The 12652-nt window shown below is 56.3% G+C and overlaps 1 protein-coding gene across 3 annotated transcripts; it reads right to left on the bottom strand.

Moving 5' to 3' along the window:
* Window positions 1-422: 422 nt before the first annotated feature.
* CFAP263 (cilia and flagella associated protein 263) lies at window positions 423-8662 on the bottom strand. 3 transcript variants are annotated; one of them, XM_074839698.1, is made up of 9 exons: window positions 8160-8253; window positions 7585-7711; window positions 6102-6263; window positions 4926-5081; window positions 4407-4487; window positions 3708-3863; window positions 2913-3020; window positions 2246-2401; window positions 423-640 (listed from the first exon to the last, which is right to left on the bottom strand). In XM_074839698.1, exons 1-9 carry the CDS (start codon window positions 8222-8224, stop codon window positions 578-580), a joined length of 1074 nt encoding a protein of 357 aa, XP_074695799.1. In that variant the 5' UTR covers window positions 8225-8253; the 3' UTR covers window positions 423-577. The 3 variants fall into 3 exon arrangements, 2 of the variants coding, with proteins under 2 accessions (XP_074695799.1, XP_074695800.1); XR_012625103.1 differs by lacking the exons at window positions 423-640; window positions 2246-2401 and having other exon boundaries at window positions 3708-3921; window positions 8160-8662; XM_074839699.1 differs by lacking the exons at window positions 423-640; window positions 2246-2401; window positions 2913-3020; window positions 3708-3863 and adding an exon at window positions 3972-4227 and having other exon boundaries at window positions 8160-8662.
* Window positions 8663-12652: the final 3990 nt, after the last annotated feature.

Below are 12652 nucleotides of genomic sequence, written 5' to 3'. Positions count from 1 at the left end.
CACTTGCCCTAGGTGCTTGGGAAAGGGGCAGCTGCTCCCTTCTTGCTGTTCCGTTTCTTTAGGTAAATGAAGTGCCCTTCTGTGATCAGAAAGCCTGCTTGGTTCGTGTATGCCATGTTGAAATGATTTGCCCTATATGCTCACACTGCTCCGTTCTTTTCTACTGTCAGGGCACACTCGGAGATGTTGAACTCCCACGTCTCCCAGGGAATCCCCTCTGGTTCCTCCTGCATTAAGTGATCACCAGGGCTTGCCCAGAGAGAAAGGACAGTTCCTGTGAACATGTCGGGTTTGATCACCCGAGAATAACTGCTCATGGTGATGGAGGGAGGCGCTGACCTAGCAGGGCCTGCGGAGGGGCCAGGCAGCAGAGCCTGGTGGAAGCCAGCACATGCTGGGACAGACCAAGGAGACAGCCTCACAGCAGAGACAAGGGTTTCTTTATCACTTCACACAGAAGTGGTTTCATTTCACTGCAGCTTGCAGGGTGCTACATTTACCCACTTGACAGCAAACTTCCCCACAGGGTTGGCTCCTTCTGCAGCTTCCACTGCCTGCCTTGCAGCATCACACAAGCCTAGTGCCGGTTACCAGACATCTTGACCTGGTTCCATGCTCTGCGATAGCTTTGCAAGGTCATCTGCAAGAGGAGAAAGGAGAAGGCCTTAATATGGTCAGACAGCAGCGATATGTTGTGGAGAAGCTGCAAGGCTGGAATCTAGCCTGGCCTGAGCTGCTGTATTGCTTGCCCCTTCATCCTGCCCTGCTCCCAGCTGAGCTCAGTGCTCGCTGTGGCACACTGAGAGCTCCTGCAGGTCTACACCAGCTCTGGTTTCTCCCCTGAATGCCACAGGAAACCTGCAGACCCCACACAACAGCACTGTATAGAAACCTACAGTACCTTGCATGGTAGCAGGAGTGTTGGACATGCCCTGCCACAGAGGGGCCAGCAAAGAAAACAGGTTTATAGCCTCAGTCTTATCCCAAGGACAGCTATAGGTTCCTTCTTTAGCCCCTTGAGCCCTCACTGCTCTCCAGCTCCCAGAGGCTGGCAGGACTCTGGGCAACGCTGCACAGACAGCATGCAAGCCAGAGCCTGGGTCTGCTGGTCAGGGGAGCAGCTGGGTGAGAAGGGATCTGCTTGTGCAAAGACAGGCCTGCAGGAGGCTGCCACCAGCTCCGCGGTAGCTGATCTCAAAGCACTGGTGCTGATGGGTCAAGCCCAAATCCACACAGTTCTGGCCTGGGAGAAAGACTGGACCACATAAGCCCCATCCACTGCAGACTGGGGTGCTGGGGGGTTAAGTGCTGGACAAGCACAAGCTCAGAGCCTTCCCCATCCCAGCCACAGCTAAGCCCATCGCCACTCGAGGACGAGCAGGGTGTCAAGGTACAGCACCACGCTCTCTGTCCCACCCAACGCACCCACTTCCCTCCCCACACTGCTGTGCACACAGCACAGGGATACAGACATCTCCTGCTACCTCCAGGCTTTGACTATGCTCCTCTGTTTTATCTCTCCATCTCCTCCCAGGCTGCAGGAGTTGGGGTAGGAGAAGAGTCAAAGATATTAGAATCACAGAATCATTCAGGTTGGAAAAGACCCTTGGGATCATCAAGTCCAACCCTCTCCCCTACACCACATCCCCCAACATCTCATCCAAACAGCCCTTAAACACACCCAGGGATGGTGACTCCACCCCCTCCCTGGGCAGCCTGTTCCACTCTCTGACCACTCTTTCTGGGAAACATTTTTTCCTCATGTCCAGTCTGAACCTCCCCTGTTGCAGTTTAAAGCTGTTCCCTCTTGTTCTGTCACTAATCACCTGTGAGAAATTCTTGCAATTTTGCCACACACTCCCGTTTGGATCTTGGCCTGCCTCTCCTTATCAGGGAGGAGTCAAGATACAAGCAAGTAACAAATGTTTGAGATCATCAAAGAGGGCTACAAACACTGGGGAGCCATCAGGGGCGCTGGAAAAGGCTGAGGCAGGTCACATATGTAGTCGGAAATGTATGGGGCTGCCACACATCCCCTTCCCCTTACACACGTGACAGGTTTCAGCACAGCCACAGTCGGATGGTGCTTCCTGTCCAATTACAAGCTGTGTCCTTGCCTGGGCTTCCCCTCTGACCTGTGTCATTAAAAGTCAGCCTCTGTCCTCGGGGTAGGGAGCGATCGCTGCTCGGTGAGCAGGAAGAGCCTCAGGGCTCGGGTGAAAGGGCTGTGTGAGGGCTTGCTCACCTCAGCAACTGCCACCTTCCTCTGCCAAACCTTGATGCTGTTCTCGAGGTCAGTAACTGCCATCTTCTTCCGAACGTAACTCAGCACGGGGGGGACACTGTACTCCGAGAGCTTCTTCCGCAGCTGCCGATTCACACTTTCAGCTTCGGCTCGTTGCTGTCGGAGGAATAAGGACAGAGGGCAGGGGGATCCCAAGGAAATGTCTGTCAGCTGGTGGCCAGTCCTCCAGGGAAGGAGGCAGGCAGGTTAAATTAAACCCCCAGCACTGGGGGGGAGCAGTGGGATGCATCCACCGGTGCCTCCATCCCTGCCAGGCAGCACTGCTAGGAAGCCTGTCAAAGCCGATTCCCAAAGCTGTGGTGTCCCCACAAGGCTATGTGTCGCCAGACTGGTGTGACAGCAGTGCCACTTCTCCCTGAGGAGGATACTGCTGATGAAAAGTTCAAGGAAACAGAATTTCAAGAAGCCAGTGGTAGGTCCCTGTGGAGCCAGGGCCAAAACATGACCTATTCTGGCAGCAGAAGCCCCAGGACCTGCTCAGACCCAGAAAGGCACACAGGTGTCCAGCTCACTGCTGGGCCTCAGATGGTATCCAACATACCACAAATAGTACCTCAAAAGAGTCCTCCCAAGTGAAGTCTCAGGGCCTCCCAAATCGCTCTCTTACCTCCTCCACCAGAGCAGCTTCTCTTTGAATTTTCTTCAGCAGCTCTTTCCTCTGGGAGATGTCTTTCAGCAGAGACGTGGACGTTTCCATGGCGTCCTGCAGCTTCCTCTGGAACATGAAAGCAGGACAGCATCAGCAGGAGCAGCGGCAGCTCCCAGCCACCTGCAAAGCCACCCCTCTACTCCTCCAGCCTGGTCCCAGCTGGCGGTGCAGGAGCTCTGCTCCCGAGGGAGCTCTGCGGCACCGCTCGTCCCCTGCAGAAGGCAGCGTCATGCCCCGGTCACGCAGTGACTGCTTCCTTCTGTCCTTGTGTCACACCAGAGCACAGCCCCCCGCACAGCAGCTGGGGCTCAGGGCTGACCCAGACAGAACGGCTGATCGGAGAGAAGCAAACACACCCAGCTCAGAAGCACTTTTCACTGGTAAGAGCAGGGACTCAGAGCAGCAGCTGCAGCTCATGACATCTTTTCAAATGTCACAGGTTATGTAAAAAATGTGTTTTCCTGTGCAAGGCAGCACCAAAGCTATTTCCTACTGGAATTTTTCCCCTGGGGTGTAAAATAAGCGAAGCATGAACCCCATCATCAAGCTGCAGTCAAACATGAATGAGGGCATCGCTGCTTTTGGTGTGTGAGGCAAATCTCCCAGCTGAATTGCTAAGTCAGTGGGAAGGCAGAGAGGTGTTCAGCATCCTCTGACTGAGAAAGGGAAGGATGCAAGAGCTGTTAATCAGCTCGTGTGTGACCATCAGAAACAGAAGAAAGGCAAAACGGAGGCACTGGGAGGTTCACTCACTTTATAGAAGTTGAGGAGTTGGATGGTCTTCTGGGAGGTCAGTTTGAGCTGCACCAGCTCCTCGTTCTTCTCCTTGATCTTCTCCTGGTACTGGGCATTTCTAACCTGCAGCTGCTGCACTCGGACCTCACAGAGTGTCTCTCCCATCTGGTCCTTCTGCAGACCCCGAGGAAGCAGAGCTGTAGGTTGCTGACCACAGCTGCAGAGCTTTGCTCTGTGGGGAAAGCAGACCTAAAGAACAGGGTCTTCAACCTGGCTGAAAACCTGGGGCTCAGGGAGAAATGCAAGACACAGCGTGCCACTGAGCCTGTGCTCTGTGTCCTAGCTTCAAGTGTCCAAGCAGTGCAGAGAGGTCCCCTCTGGCGAGCCTCCTGCCATGCCAGCAGCAGCCAGTCCCCAGGGAGCAGGAGCCACCATACATCTTCTCCAGGGCATGAATGGCACAAAGGCATCTGCCAGCTTCCATGCTGTGAGACTTCTGGTCTCATCCCATGCACGCAGACACGTGCCAGATCTGAACCTGGACACACAACAGTGCCCTTTGACAAAGGCAGCAAGGCCAGGAGCAACGGAGGAAGGGGAGGAGGAGGAGGGCCACGCATCTCTGCACAGAGCAGGCCCTGCATCTGCACTGCCTGTACTCCTTTCATTCTTCAAGGGGCCATCGAGTCCCTGCCTCTCCTCAACCGCCACACGCACCTGCCTGAGCTGCTGCTCCAGCTTCTTCTTGTAATCCTTGAGCAAATAGTTTTTTGAGAGCAACTTCTCTCTCAGCAGATCCTAAAGAAAGACAGCAGATTATAGTGGGACAGCAGAGCCTGCGAGGAGAAAGAGCACCCAGACCCCAGTCCTTACGGTGTGGTTCCCATTCATCTCACCCACACTGCAGTCTTCACTGCTGGCTTAGAAAGGAGCCCAGCGAGAAATGCTGCTCAGCACCACCCTGCCCCGAACGTGGGGGCATGGCCACGGGCTTTCCCAGGCCTCGTAAGGGCCCTGCATCCCCTGTGCTCACAGCCGTGCTGCAGCTCAGCAGCCTGGTGTGCGCCTGGGCTAGTCCCCAACTGCCAAGTGTGACAAGGGTTGTGCAAACAGACCTGCTAAGACAGTCTGGAAACATGATGTAGGCCACACAGGAGTGCAGGGACTAGGATTTTCCCTAACCAACATCCTTGTCAGATGACAGACCAGCCTCCAAATTTGCCATGCTGCACTGACCCTCTGGCGGTTCTTCTCCTCCAGGTATCTCAGCACCTTCTCAGAAGCTGTGAGACTCCCTTTCTTGCTGGACATGGTGCTCATGATGTCTTTCTCAAAGTCACTGATGGCTTTCTTAATATCCGCCCACCAAACATCTGCTTCTTCAATGACTGCCTGTAGAAATAAAGTCACAGAACAGCGCTAACTTCCCCCATTCCAACAGCTTTGGGAACAGAGAACACCATAAAGGACCAGGCATGCTCTCTGGTGGCACAAGCATTTCTCCTGTGGGATCACTGAGTTTCACCCTGTGCAGCTCGGGGTACATGGTGCTGGCTCACACAGCACTGCTACTTCACTGACTCAAAAAGAACAGGAAAAAAATCTCTCGCATGCCTAAGCTTCAACATCTGTCACTCCATCCTGACCTACAAACATTGCTAGCCTGACTAAGCCAACACAAGACAAATTACCACCCTTTGTTCACTGCAGATGCCCTGTGGCCACACAAGAGGGAAGGGCTGCCTGCTCCACCTCTCCTGGACGCTGCAGGCAGCATGGGTGGTCTGAACCAAATGCAGAGGTCTCTCCTTCCCCAAAAGCTCCTGAGCATCTTGGCTAGGAGGAGGTCTTGGCAGCCAGCACAGGGCAGGCAGAGATGGTCTTACAGCAGCAGGAACTCAGTTTCAGAGACTTGGAGCTCTGAAGAAATCCCAGAGACAGTGGAAAGTCCCAGAGAGGACTGCATGGAGCCCAGCCAAATCAGGGAGCTTCTGGGAGCTGCTAGAATTAAAAATAGGTCTGGCACAAAGGGCACACCTTCAGGAAGCTGACAAAAAGGAGATTTTTCTTTTGAGTGTTGACCTCTTCATCTCACACAGCAGATCTGAGCTTCTCTAAAAATCTTTACCTTGCCTGTATCATTATTAGTTCCTGCCATAATAAGATTCATCTTTAGACACTGGGCACCTCTGATCTCTTTTGGTGTACTTGCCTTCAGGAAAGGGGTGAGGTGAGAGGACAGTTCTGGCTCCCACTCTCAACTCGGGACCACTCACAGCAATGCTCTGCTATGAACAGCCCTCACCAAGCAAGTCTGTCTCACTGCCTGAGGGATGGCACATTGAAAGAGGTGTGAAAAGAACCAAGACTGTTTGACACCTTGGTGATGATAAGGGTCCCAGAGAGCCATACCTCAAGGTTCTGCAAGGTCTGCTCCGAGTCCTCCTTCATCCGCTGAATCTCATCCTTCACCTCAGTCAGCTCCCGCTCAACCAGTTCACATTTCTGCTCCACTGTCAGGCCTACAATACAGTCTGTCACACTATGCAACTTGGATTTGTACCTGCCACGTATCTGCAACAACCAAGGAACAACACAGATGCCATTAGAAAGCCGGCACTGTCCAACTGTTGCTGCACTTCCCTGTATTGAAAAAGAAAATAACCTCAACAGTCACATTAGAGGGATTCCAGTTCACAGCAAGGACGAGGGAGCCTCTCCAGAGCAGAGGTAACTCAGGGCCACACCTGGGCTGACCCCATCTGTCCTCTCATCCACCCACAAAACCTCCTACACCAGCACTTTCAGTTCAATTCAACAGGCAAATCAAGGGCTAGAGGTTAAAGCCAGAGTGACAGCTTCACGTGGGGCAGGTAAAACACCTCTTCGTAAGGAAGATGCTGATTGTTGTGTGGGACAGATGAGGTCTCCTACCACTGCCTGGGTCAGATGCCCTGAGGAGCTGAGCTTACTGCCCCACGGGCAGGCTGGAGTAATGCTCTCGGAAGAACTGACACCACTTGGGAGCAATTCCCGGTGCCGTGGGGACACAGCAAGGCAGGCACTGCTTTGCAGAGGGCAAGTGCTCACCTGGCCAAAGGCAAAGTTTCTAAGGGCTCAGTCTGGGACAAAGCAGCTACTTTGGACTCAGGCAGGTGCTAAAACCCAGTGCAGGATGCTGGCTGAAAGGAGCAAAGAAAGGGTCTAGAGCTTCTGTTCAGTGTGTCTCTGGTGAAAAGGCAATGTTCAGGCCAGGAGGTAAAAATCTGCTCCAAAAGCCTGTTCATGGCTCCTGCAAGAAGGAAGAGAGCAGCACATCCTCAGCGGAGGTATCCAGTTGTGGATGCAGGTCTGAGCCCACATGAACTTCCCCAGGAGTGAGAAAAGCATCAGACCTGGCATGGCCCTGGGCAAGTCTCCTGCTTTCTTGACACCAGGTGCCCTATTTGTTTAACTTCTACCTCAAATTATGCTGTGTGGGGGTTAACTCATTCCAGATCTCCCTGGCACTTGCTGCTCAGGAGGACATGGTGCTGTCACACAGCTGAAGGAGGAGAAATGAGAAGACAACCTGGCTTTTACACTGAGTGCAGGAAGGGCTAGGCAGCCCAAACTGTCTTACACCTACAGAGAGCAGCACCTTTCTGCAAGCAGGTGTCTAGGTTAAGGGCTCGTCACTGTGAAGCCCAAGTGCAGAGGGCTGTTGTGGGACTTCCTTCTTCACATTTCAAACTGGGGAGCTTGCCTGCTGGCCTCCAGCTGAGCAGTGAGCTCAGGAGGTCAGAGGAGCTGCGAAGGGAGGAAGGCTCATGGCTCTGTGCAGTAAGGTGCCAGCCACGCCTGCAAAGCTGGGCCCTGCGGCCAGGCAGGCAGCGTGCCGGCCCTGAAGCCGTACCTGCATCACCTCTGGCGGGGCATCGTGCGGCTGGGGCAGCAGCTGGAGCGAGGGGCCGCACGGCTCCATCTTACGGCACCATTTCTCAAACATTTCCACCTCAGTTCGGAGCAGGGTGTTGGCGTCGCTGCGAGGAGAGTGGGTCGGGCTGAGCCCCGGGCTAGGCTCAGCACCGCGCCAGGGAGCGGCGAGGCCCAACAGGCGGGTCCCAGGGCACCGCGGCCAGGCCAGGCGGGTCCCAGGCCGGCAGACCCCCAACAGGGCCCGGGGCCCCGGCCAGGCCCGCTCCTGCCCGCACCCGAAGCGGCCGCCAGAACCCGGGCACCGGCTGCCACCGGGGCCCCGGGGAAGGGGAGCGGGGTGCCCGGCCCCACACCCCCCCGCGGCGAGGCCGCACCCCCGGCCCAGCCGGACCCCGGCGCCTCTGGGGATGGTGCCGCCCCCAGCGCGGGGGCAGCCGGGGACACGCGGCCCGGCCCGGCCCTGCGGGGGTAAGGCCCAGCGGCGCCCCCAGCCCCGGCCCTGCAGCCCCAGCAGGGCCCCGCGGCCCCCGCTCCCCGCCCGGCAGCCGGTACCGCTCCTCCTGCAGCTTGGCCCGGAGCTGCGGCAGCGGCAGCGCCGCCAGGCCCCGATCCGCCATCGCCGTCTCCTGGCAACGGCGGGGGGGGGCACAGGAGGCGGAGGGATACAGGACGCGGGGACGGAGCTCAGTGCAGGGATACGGCGGCCGGGCGGGCCACAATACGCGGAGGGATATGGAACAGGGGCAGACATGGACATGGGGACAGGAGGCGGGGGACATGGGGGGACATGGGGGACACGGGCACAGGGACACATGGGACATGGGGGGACATGGGGAATGGGGGACACGGGCACAGGGACACATGGGACATGGGGGGACATGGGAAATGGGGGACACAGGGGGACACGGGCACAGGGACACATGGGACATGGCGGGACATGGGAAATGGGGGACATGGGACATGGGGGATATGGGGGGACACAGGCACAGGGACACATGGGACACGGGGGGACATTGGTGACACGGGAACAGGGACACATGGGATATGGGGGGACATGAGAAATGGGGGACATGCGGGGACATGGGGGACACGGGCCCAGGGGGACATGGAACATGGGGGGACATGGGGGACACAGGCCCAGGGGGACATGAGACATGGGGGGACATGGGGGACACAGGCCCAGGGGGACATGGGCCCAGGAGGACATGGGGGGACAGGGAGTGTAGGGGACACAGGGACATGGGCATGGGAACACGGTAGGACATGGGACATGGGGGGGACACAGGACACAGGGACATGGGCAGCCATGCGACATGGGACACAGGATATGGGGGACACAGGCCCAGGGGGACATGGGACATGGGAGGACAGGGAGGGACATGGACCCAGGGACACATGGGACAGGAGGGGATATGGGGGACATGGGCACAGGGGGACATGGGCCCAGGGACACATGGGACATGGGGGACACAGGCCCAGGGGACATGGGACACAGGGGAGACATGGGGGGACAGGGAGCGTAAGGGACACAGGGACAGGGGGCATGGGGACACGGTGGGACATGGGACATGGGGGGGACACAGGACACAGGGACATGGGCAGACACACGACATGGGACACAGGATATGGGGATGCGCAGGGCCAGGGGGCATGGGGGATACAGGGGCACAGGGACAGAGGTCATGGGGACACGGGTGGATGTGGGACACAGGGCATGGGACATGGAATACAAGACATGGGGAAACAGGGGGAATGGAGGGACACACGGACAGGGGCCACAGGACATGGGGACATGGGCACAGTGACACAAACACATGTACGGACAGACACGGTGTCATGAACACACACACGCACAGGTATGCACAGACACCTGGACACGTGTGCGCACACGCTGATGCGAGGTCACACACATGCGCACACACGTGCAGCTCGGACCCCGCTTCCCCCCCATGCGGGGGTCCCGGGGGTCCTGCAGGCCTCCAGCATGGGGGCATGGGGGGAGCCAGCCCCCCAGTGACCCCAGTGCCCCCCAGCCGGCCCCTGCCTGAGGTGCTGTGTCCCAGGGGATCCCTGAGCCCCCAGGGAGGCGTCTGCAGTGCAAACCCATCCATGGGGGGTTGGCTGGGGGCCCACCGCCAAAGGGGGAACCCTCCCGGGGGTGTCCTGGGGTACACGTCTCTCCCGCTCCCAGGTGGTCCTGGTTCGGTGCTGCCTCCTGGCCCCTCCTCGCCAGACATCCCAGGCAGGATCCAGCCTGTCAGCCTCCGCGGGGGTGCAGGCAAACAGACCCCCAGCTCACATCTGGGGTGCATCCGCACCACGGCAGGGGTTTCTCTGCCTGTGACGCTACGATCTTCCTCTCAGACACTCCGCTTTATCAGGGCCTGGCTGTAGAACTGGGCGGGACAGTAGCGCGGGTTCTGAAGGCAGCTGCCCTCCAGGCATGCCTAATTCAGGAGCTGTGTGAGGGTGTGCAGCACCGTTTCTCAGTGTCCGTGTTGCTGGATGCGGCCCATGGCACAGCAATGTGCTCTCGCTTCCCCGTGCTGGGTGCTCAGGACCAACGGGGGCGGGTGGCAGGTCTGTTTAAATGTGCATCTCTCCCCTGAAAGTTGATGATGTGGCTGGTGATGCACCTCCATGGCTTTTCTGAGATGAGGGATGCAAGTCAACCTAATTATATAAATGGAAGAAAAATCAATGCCCTGGCAATGATGGTCCTATTTCTGGCCAGAACATGTCAAAACTCTTCTTCAAAACACATCTTGAGTCATATCGGCAGCCAATCCATGGGAGGAACCACGCTTCCTGGCCTTGTCGGGGACAGGGATCAGCACCCCTCACTGCTGGATCTTCACCACATACAGAACTCGAAGCCAGAAATCAAGCATTTTGAGATGAGGAGGAGGGGACAGCATGGATGTGACACGGCCTGGAGGTCGTCTTTGGATGCAGGGTGGGACAGGTATCCTATGAAAAAGCTGAACATGGGGACACGAATTAAAAGGTGTGTTAAAAGCAGGGCTTGTGTAAGCTGGCTGATTAAGACCGCAGAGATAATTATAACACCAGACTGTTGGTCTCTGCACCGGCCCACATTTTGTGATGCTCCATCCTGAAACAGCCAGTATTTCATTGTTTGGTAGGATGGGGAGAGGCAGCTGAGTGACCCAGGGGAGCTTTGCTGGGACGGTGGGCAGGGATGGCATCTCTGGAGGGTCCAGCAATGTTGCGCTGGAGGTTTTGCAGCTTCAGGAAAACAGGGTGCGGATTTAAAAAAGTTTATAGCTCTGACCAGCTGCACAAAGCTTTTCAGAGGTCAGCAGGAGACTCAGCACATCTCCCAGAATATTTGTCCCAAATGCCAAGCTCCAGAGCTCTGCTGTACCTTCAGGACAAGATCTCCAGATGCTTTTAATGGTTGAAAACATATTTTCCCTGACTTTGCTCTGGGAAACAGCTGGACCTTCCCGGCCAGATTTGAAAATGGTAATAACATTAATATAAACAGCTCACTAGCATTTCAGAGACAGTAGGTAAAGCTTGGCAAACTTTCCCATAACTGCAAACAGAGCTTTTTGCTGTGGGAAGCGCCGGGCAGCACCAGAAACCAGCGGGCAGCCCCAGTTCCCGCGGCTGGGCAGCCGAGACGTCAGCTGGAGGAGCTGGCAGCACACCGGCTGCCTTTCCTGCCAGAAATCAGCCTGGCAAGCCGGTTTGGTAGCCTGCCTGCATCCCGCTGGAAAGTGCCGAGGAACATGTCACTGGTGATGAAACTGCTGACCCAGTGTGTTCTACCGGGATAATGATCCTTCAGAAAAATTTTAGCCAGCTTGAAGTTTGAGCGCCTATGGCCAAACAGCAGCATGCTGTGAAATGCAAATCTCCCTTTTTATGAAGGATTTTACTGTGGTCCCATGCAAAATTTACTGGGAGGGATGAACTGTGTTTAGTTTTGGGCCCTACTGTGTTCAGTTTTGGGCCCCTCACTCCAAAAAGGCCATTGAATGACTCGAGCGTGTCCAGAGAAGGGCAACGGAGCTGGTGCAGGGTCTGGAGCACAGGTCTGATGGGGAGCGGCTGAGGGAACTGGGGGGGTTTAGTCTGGAGAAGAGGAGGCTGAGGGGAGACCTCATGGCCCTCTACAACTCCCTGAAAGGAGGGTGCAGAGAGGGGGGATGAGTCTCTGGACCCAAGGAACCAGCGGCAGGACAAGAGGGAATGGCCTCAAGCTGCACCAGGGCAGGGTCAGACTGGCTCTTAGGAAGGATTTCTTTGCAGAAGGGGTTGTTGGGCGTTGGAATGGGCTGCCCAGGGCAGGGGGGGAGTCCCCATCCCTGGAGGGGTTGAAGAGTCGGGTTGACCCAGCGCTGAGGGATCTGGTGGAGTTGGGAACGGTCAGGGGGAGGTTCATGGTTGGACTGGAGGAGCTTCAAGGGCTTTTCCAACCTCGATGATTCTGTGATTCTGTGAACGTCTCAGCGGTGCAGCGGTGCAGCTCTAGGTCTGCGGAAAAGCCATACGCACATGCTGGTGTCACGGCGCCGCTTTAACCTGTGACTCAAGTGCCTTTGCATATGCTTTCATAAATTCCAGGTTATGCAAGGACTGACTGCTTTGCTTATGCATTTCTGCACCTCCTCCAGGCCCTAGCAGATGATCATCTCCGTTCTGCAGTCCTGCTAGGAAGAGGTCAACAAGCTGGGCTCTGGACGTGGCAGACTTCCCCAAGGACAGCTGATTTTCCTCTCACTTTGGTAAGACAGGTTTAGCAGGAATGGGTGCTGAGCTTGCCTTTTCTCTCTAGTGCTGAGTGCCCTGGGAGAGCGAGCATTCTGTACACATCCTCCTTGTTTTCCAAAGATCCTGCAAAAGTCTTGCCTGGACTACGTTCGGTCAGGACCCAAAGTATCAAATGATAAAGTCATGTTGGGTTTTCTAATCATTCAGTCTCAGGTACCTGGAAAGTTCACTGGGTTTTGCAGCGCACAGCTGACTCCACATCTTTCCAGGGAGACTTTCCTTAGGTTTCCTCAAAACCTCTA

The sequence above is a fragment of the Strix aluco genome, chromosome 14 (assembly GCF_031877795.1).
Source record: "Strix aluco isolate bStrAlu1 chromosome 14, bStrAlu1.hap1, whole genome shotgun sequence".
Taxonomy (NCBI): Eukaryota; Metazoa; Chordata; class Aves; order Strigiformes; family Strigidae; genus Strix; species Strix aluco.
This window is presented reverse-complemented; position numbering and strand designations above follow the sequence as displayed.

What these genes read in the sequence shown, in the direction of transcription:
- CFAP263 (XM_074839698.1), bottom strand. Translation starts at nt 8,224, where the DNA reads ATGGCGGATCGGGGCCTGGCGGCGCTGCCGCTGCCGCAGCTCCGGGCC. An exon ending in AGACCTTGCAGAACCTTGAG is followed by an intron (nt 5,082 to 6,101) that starts GTATGGCTCTCT and finishes TTATTTCTACAG; the next exon opens with GCAGTCATTGAAGAAGCAGA. An exon ending in AACTCCTCAACTTCTATAAA is followed by an intron (nt 3,021 to 3,707) that starts GTGAGTGAACCT and finishes TTCATGTTCCAG; the next exon opens with AGGAAGCTGCAGGACGCCAT.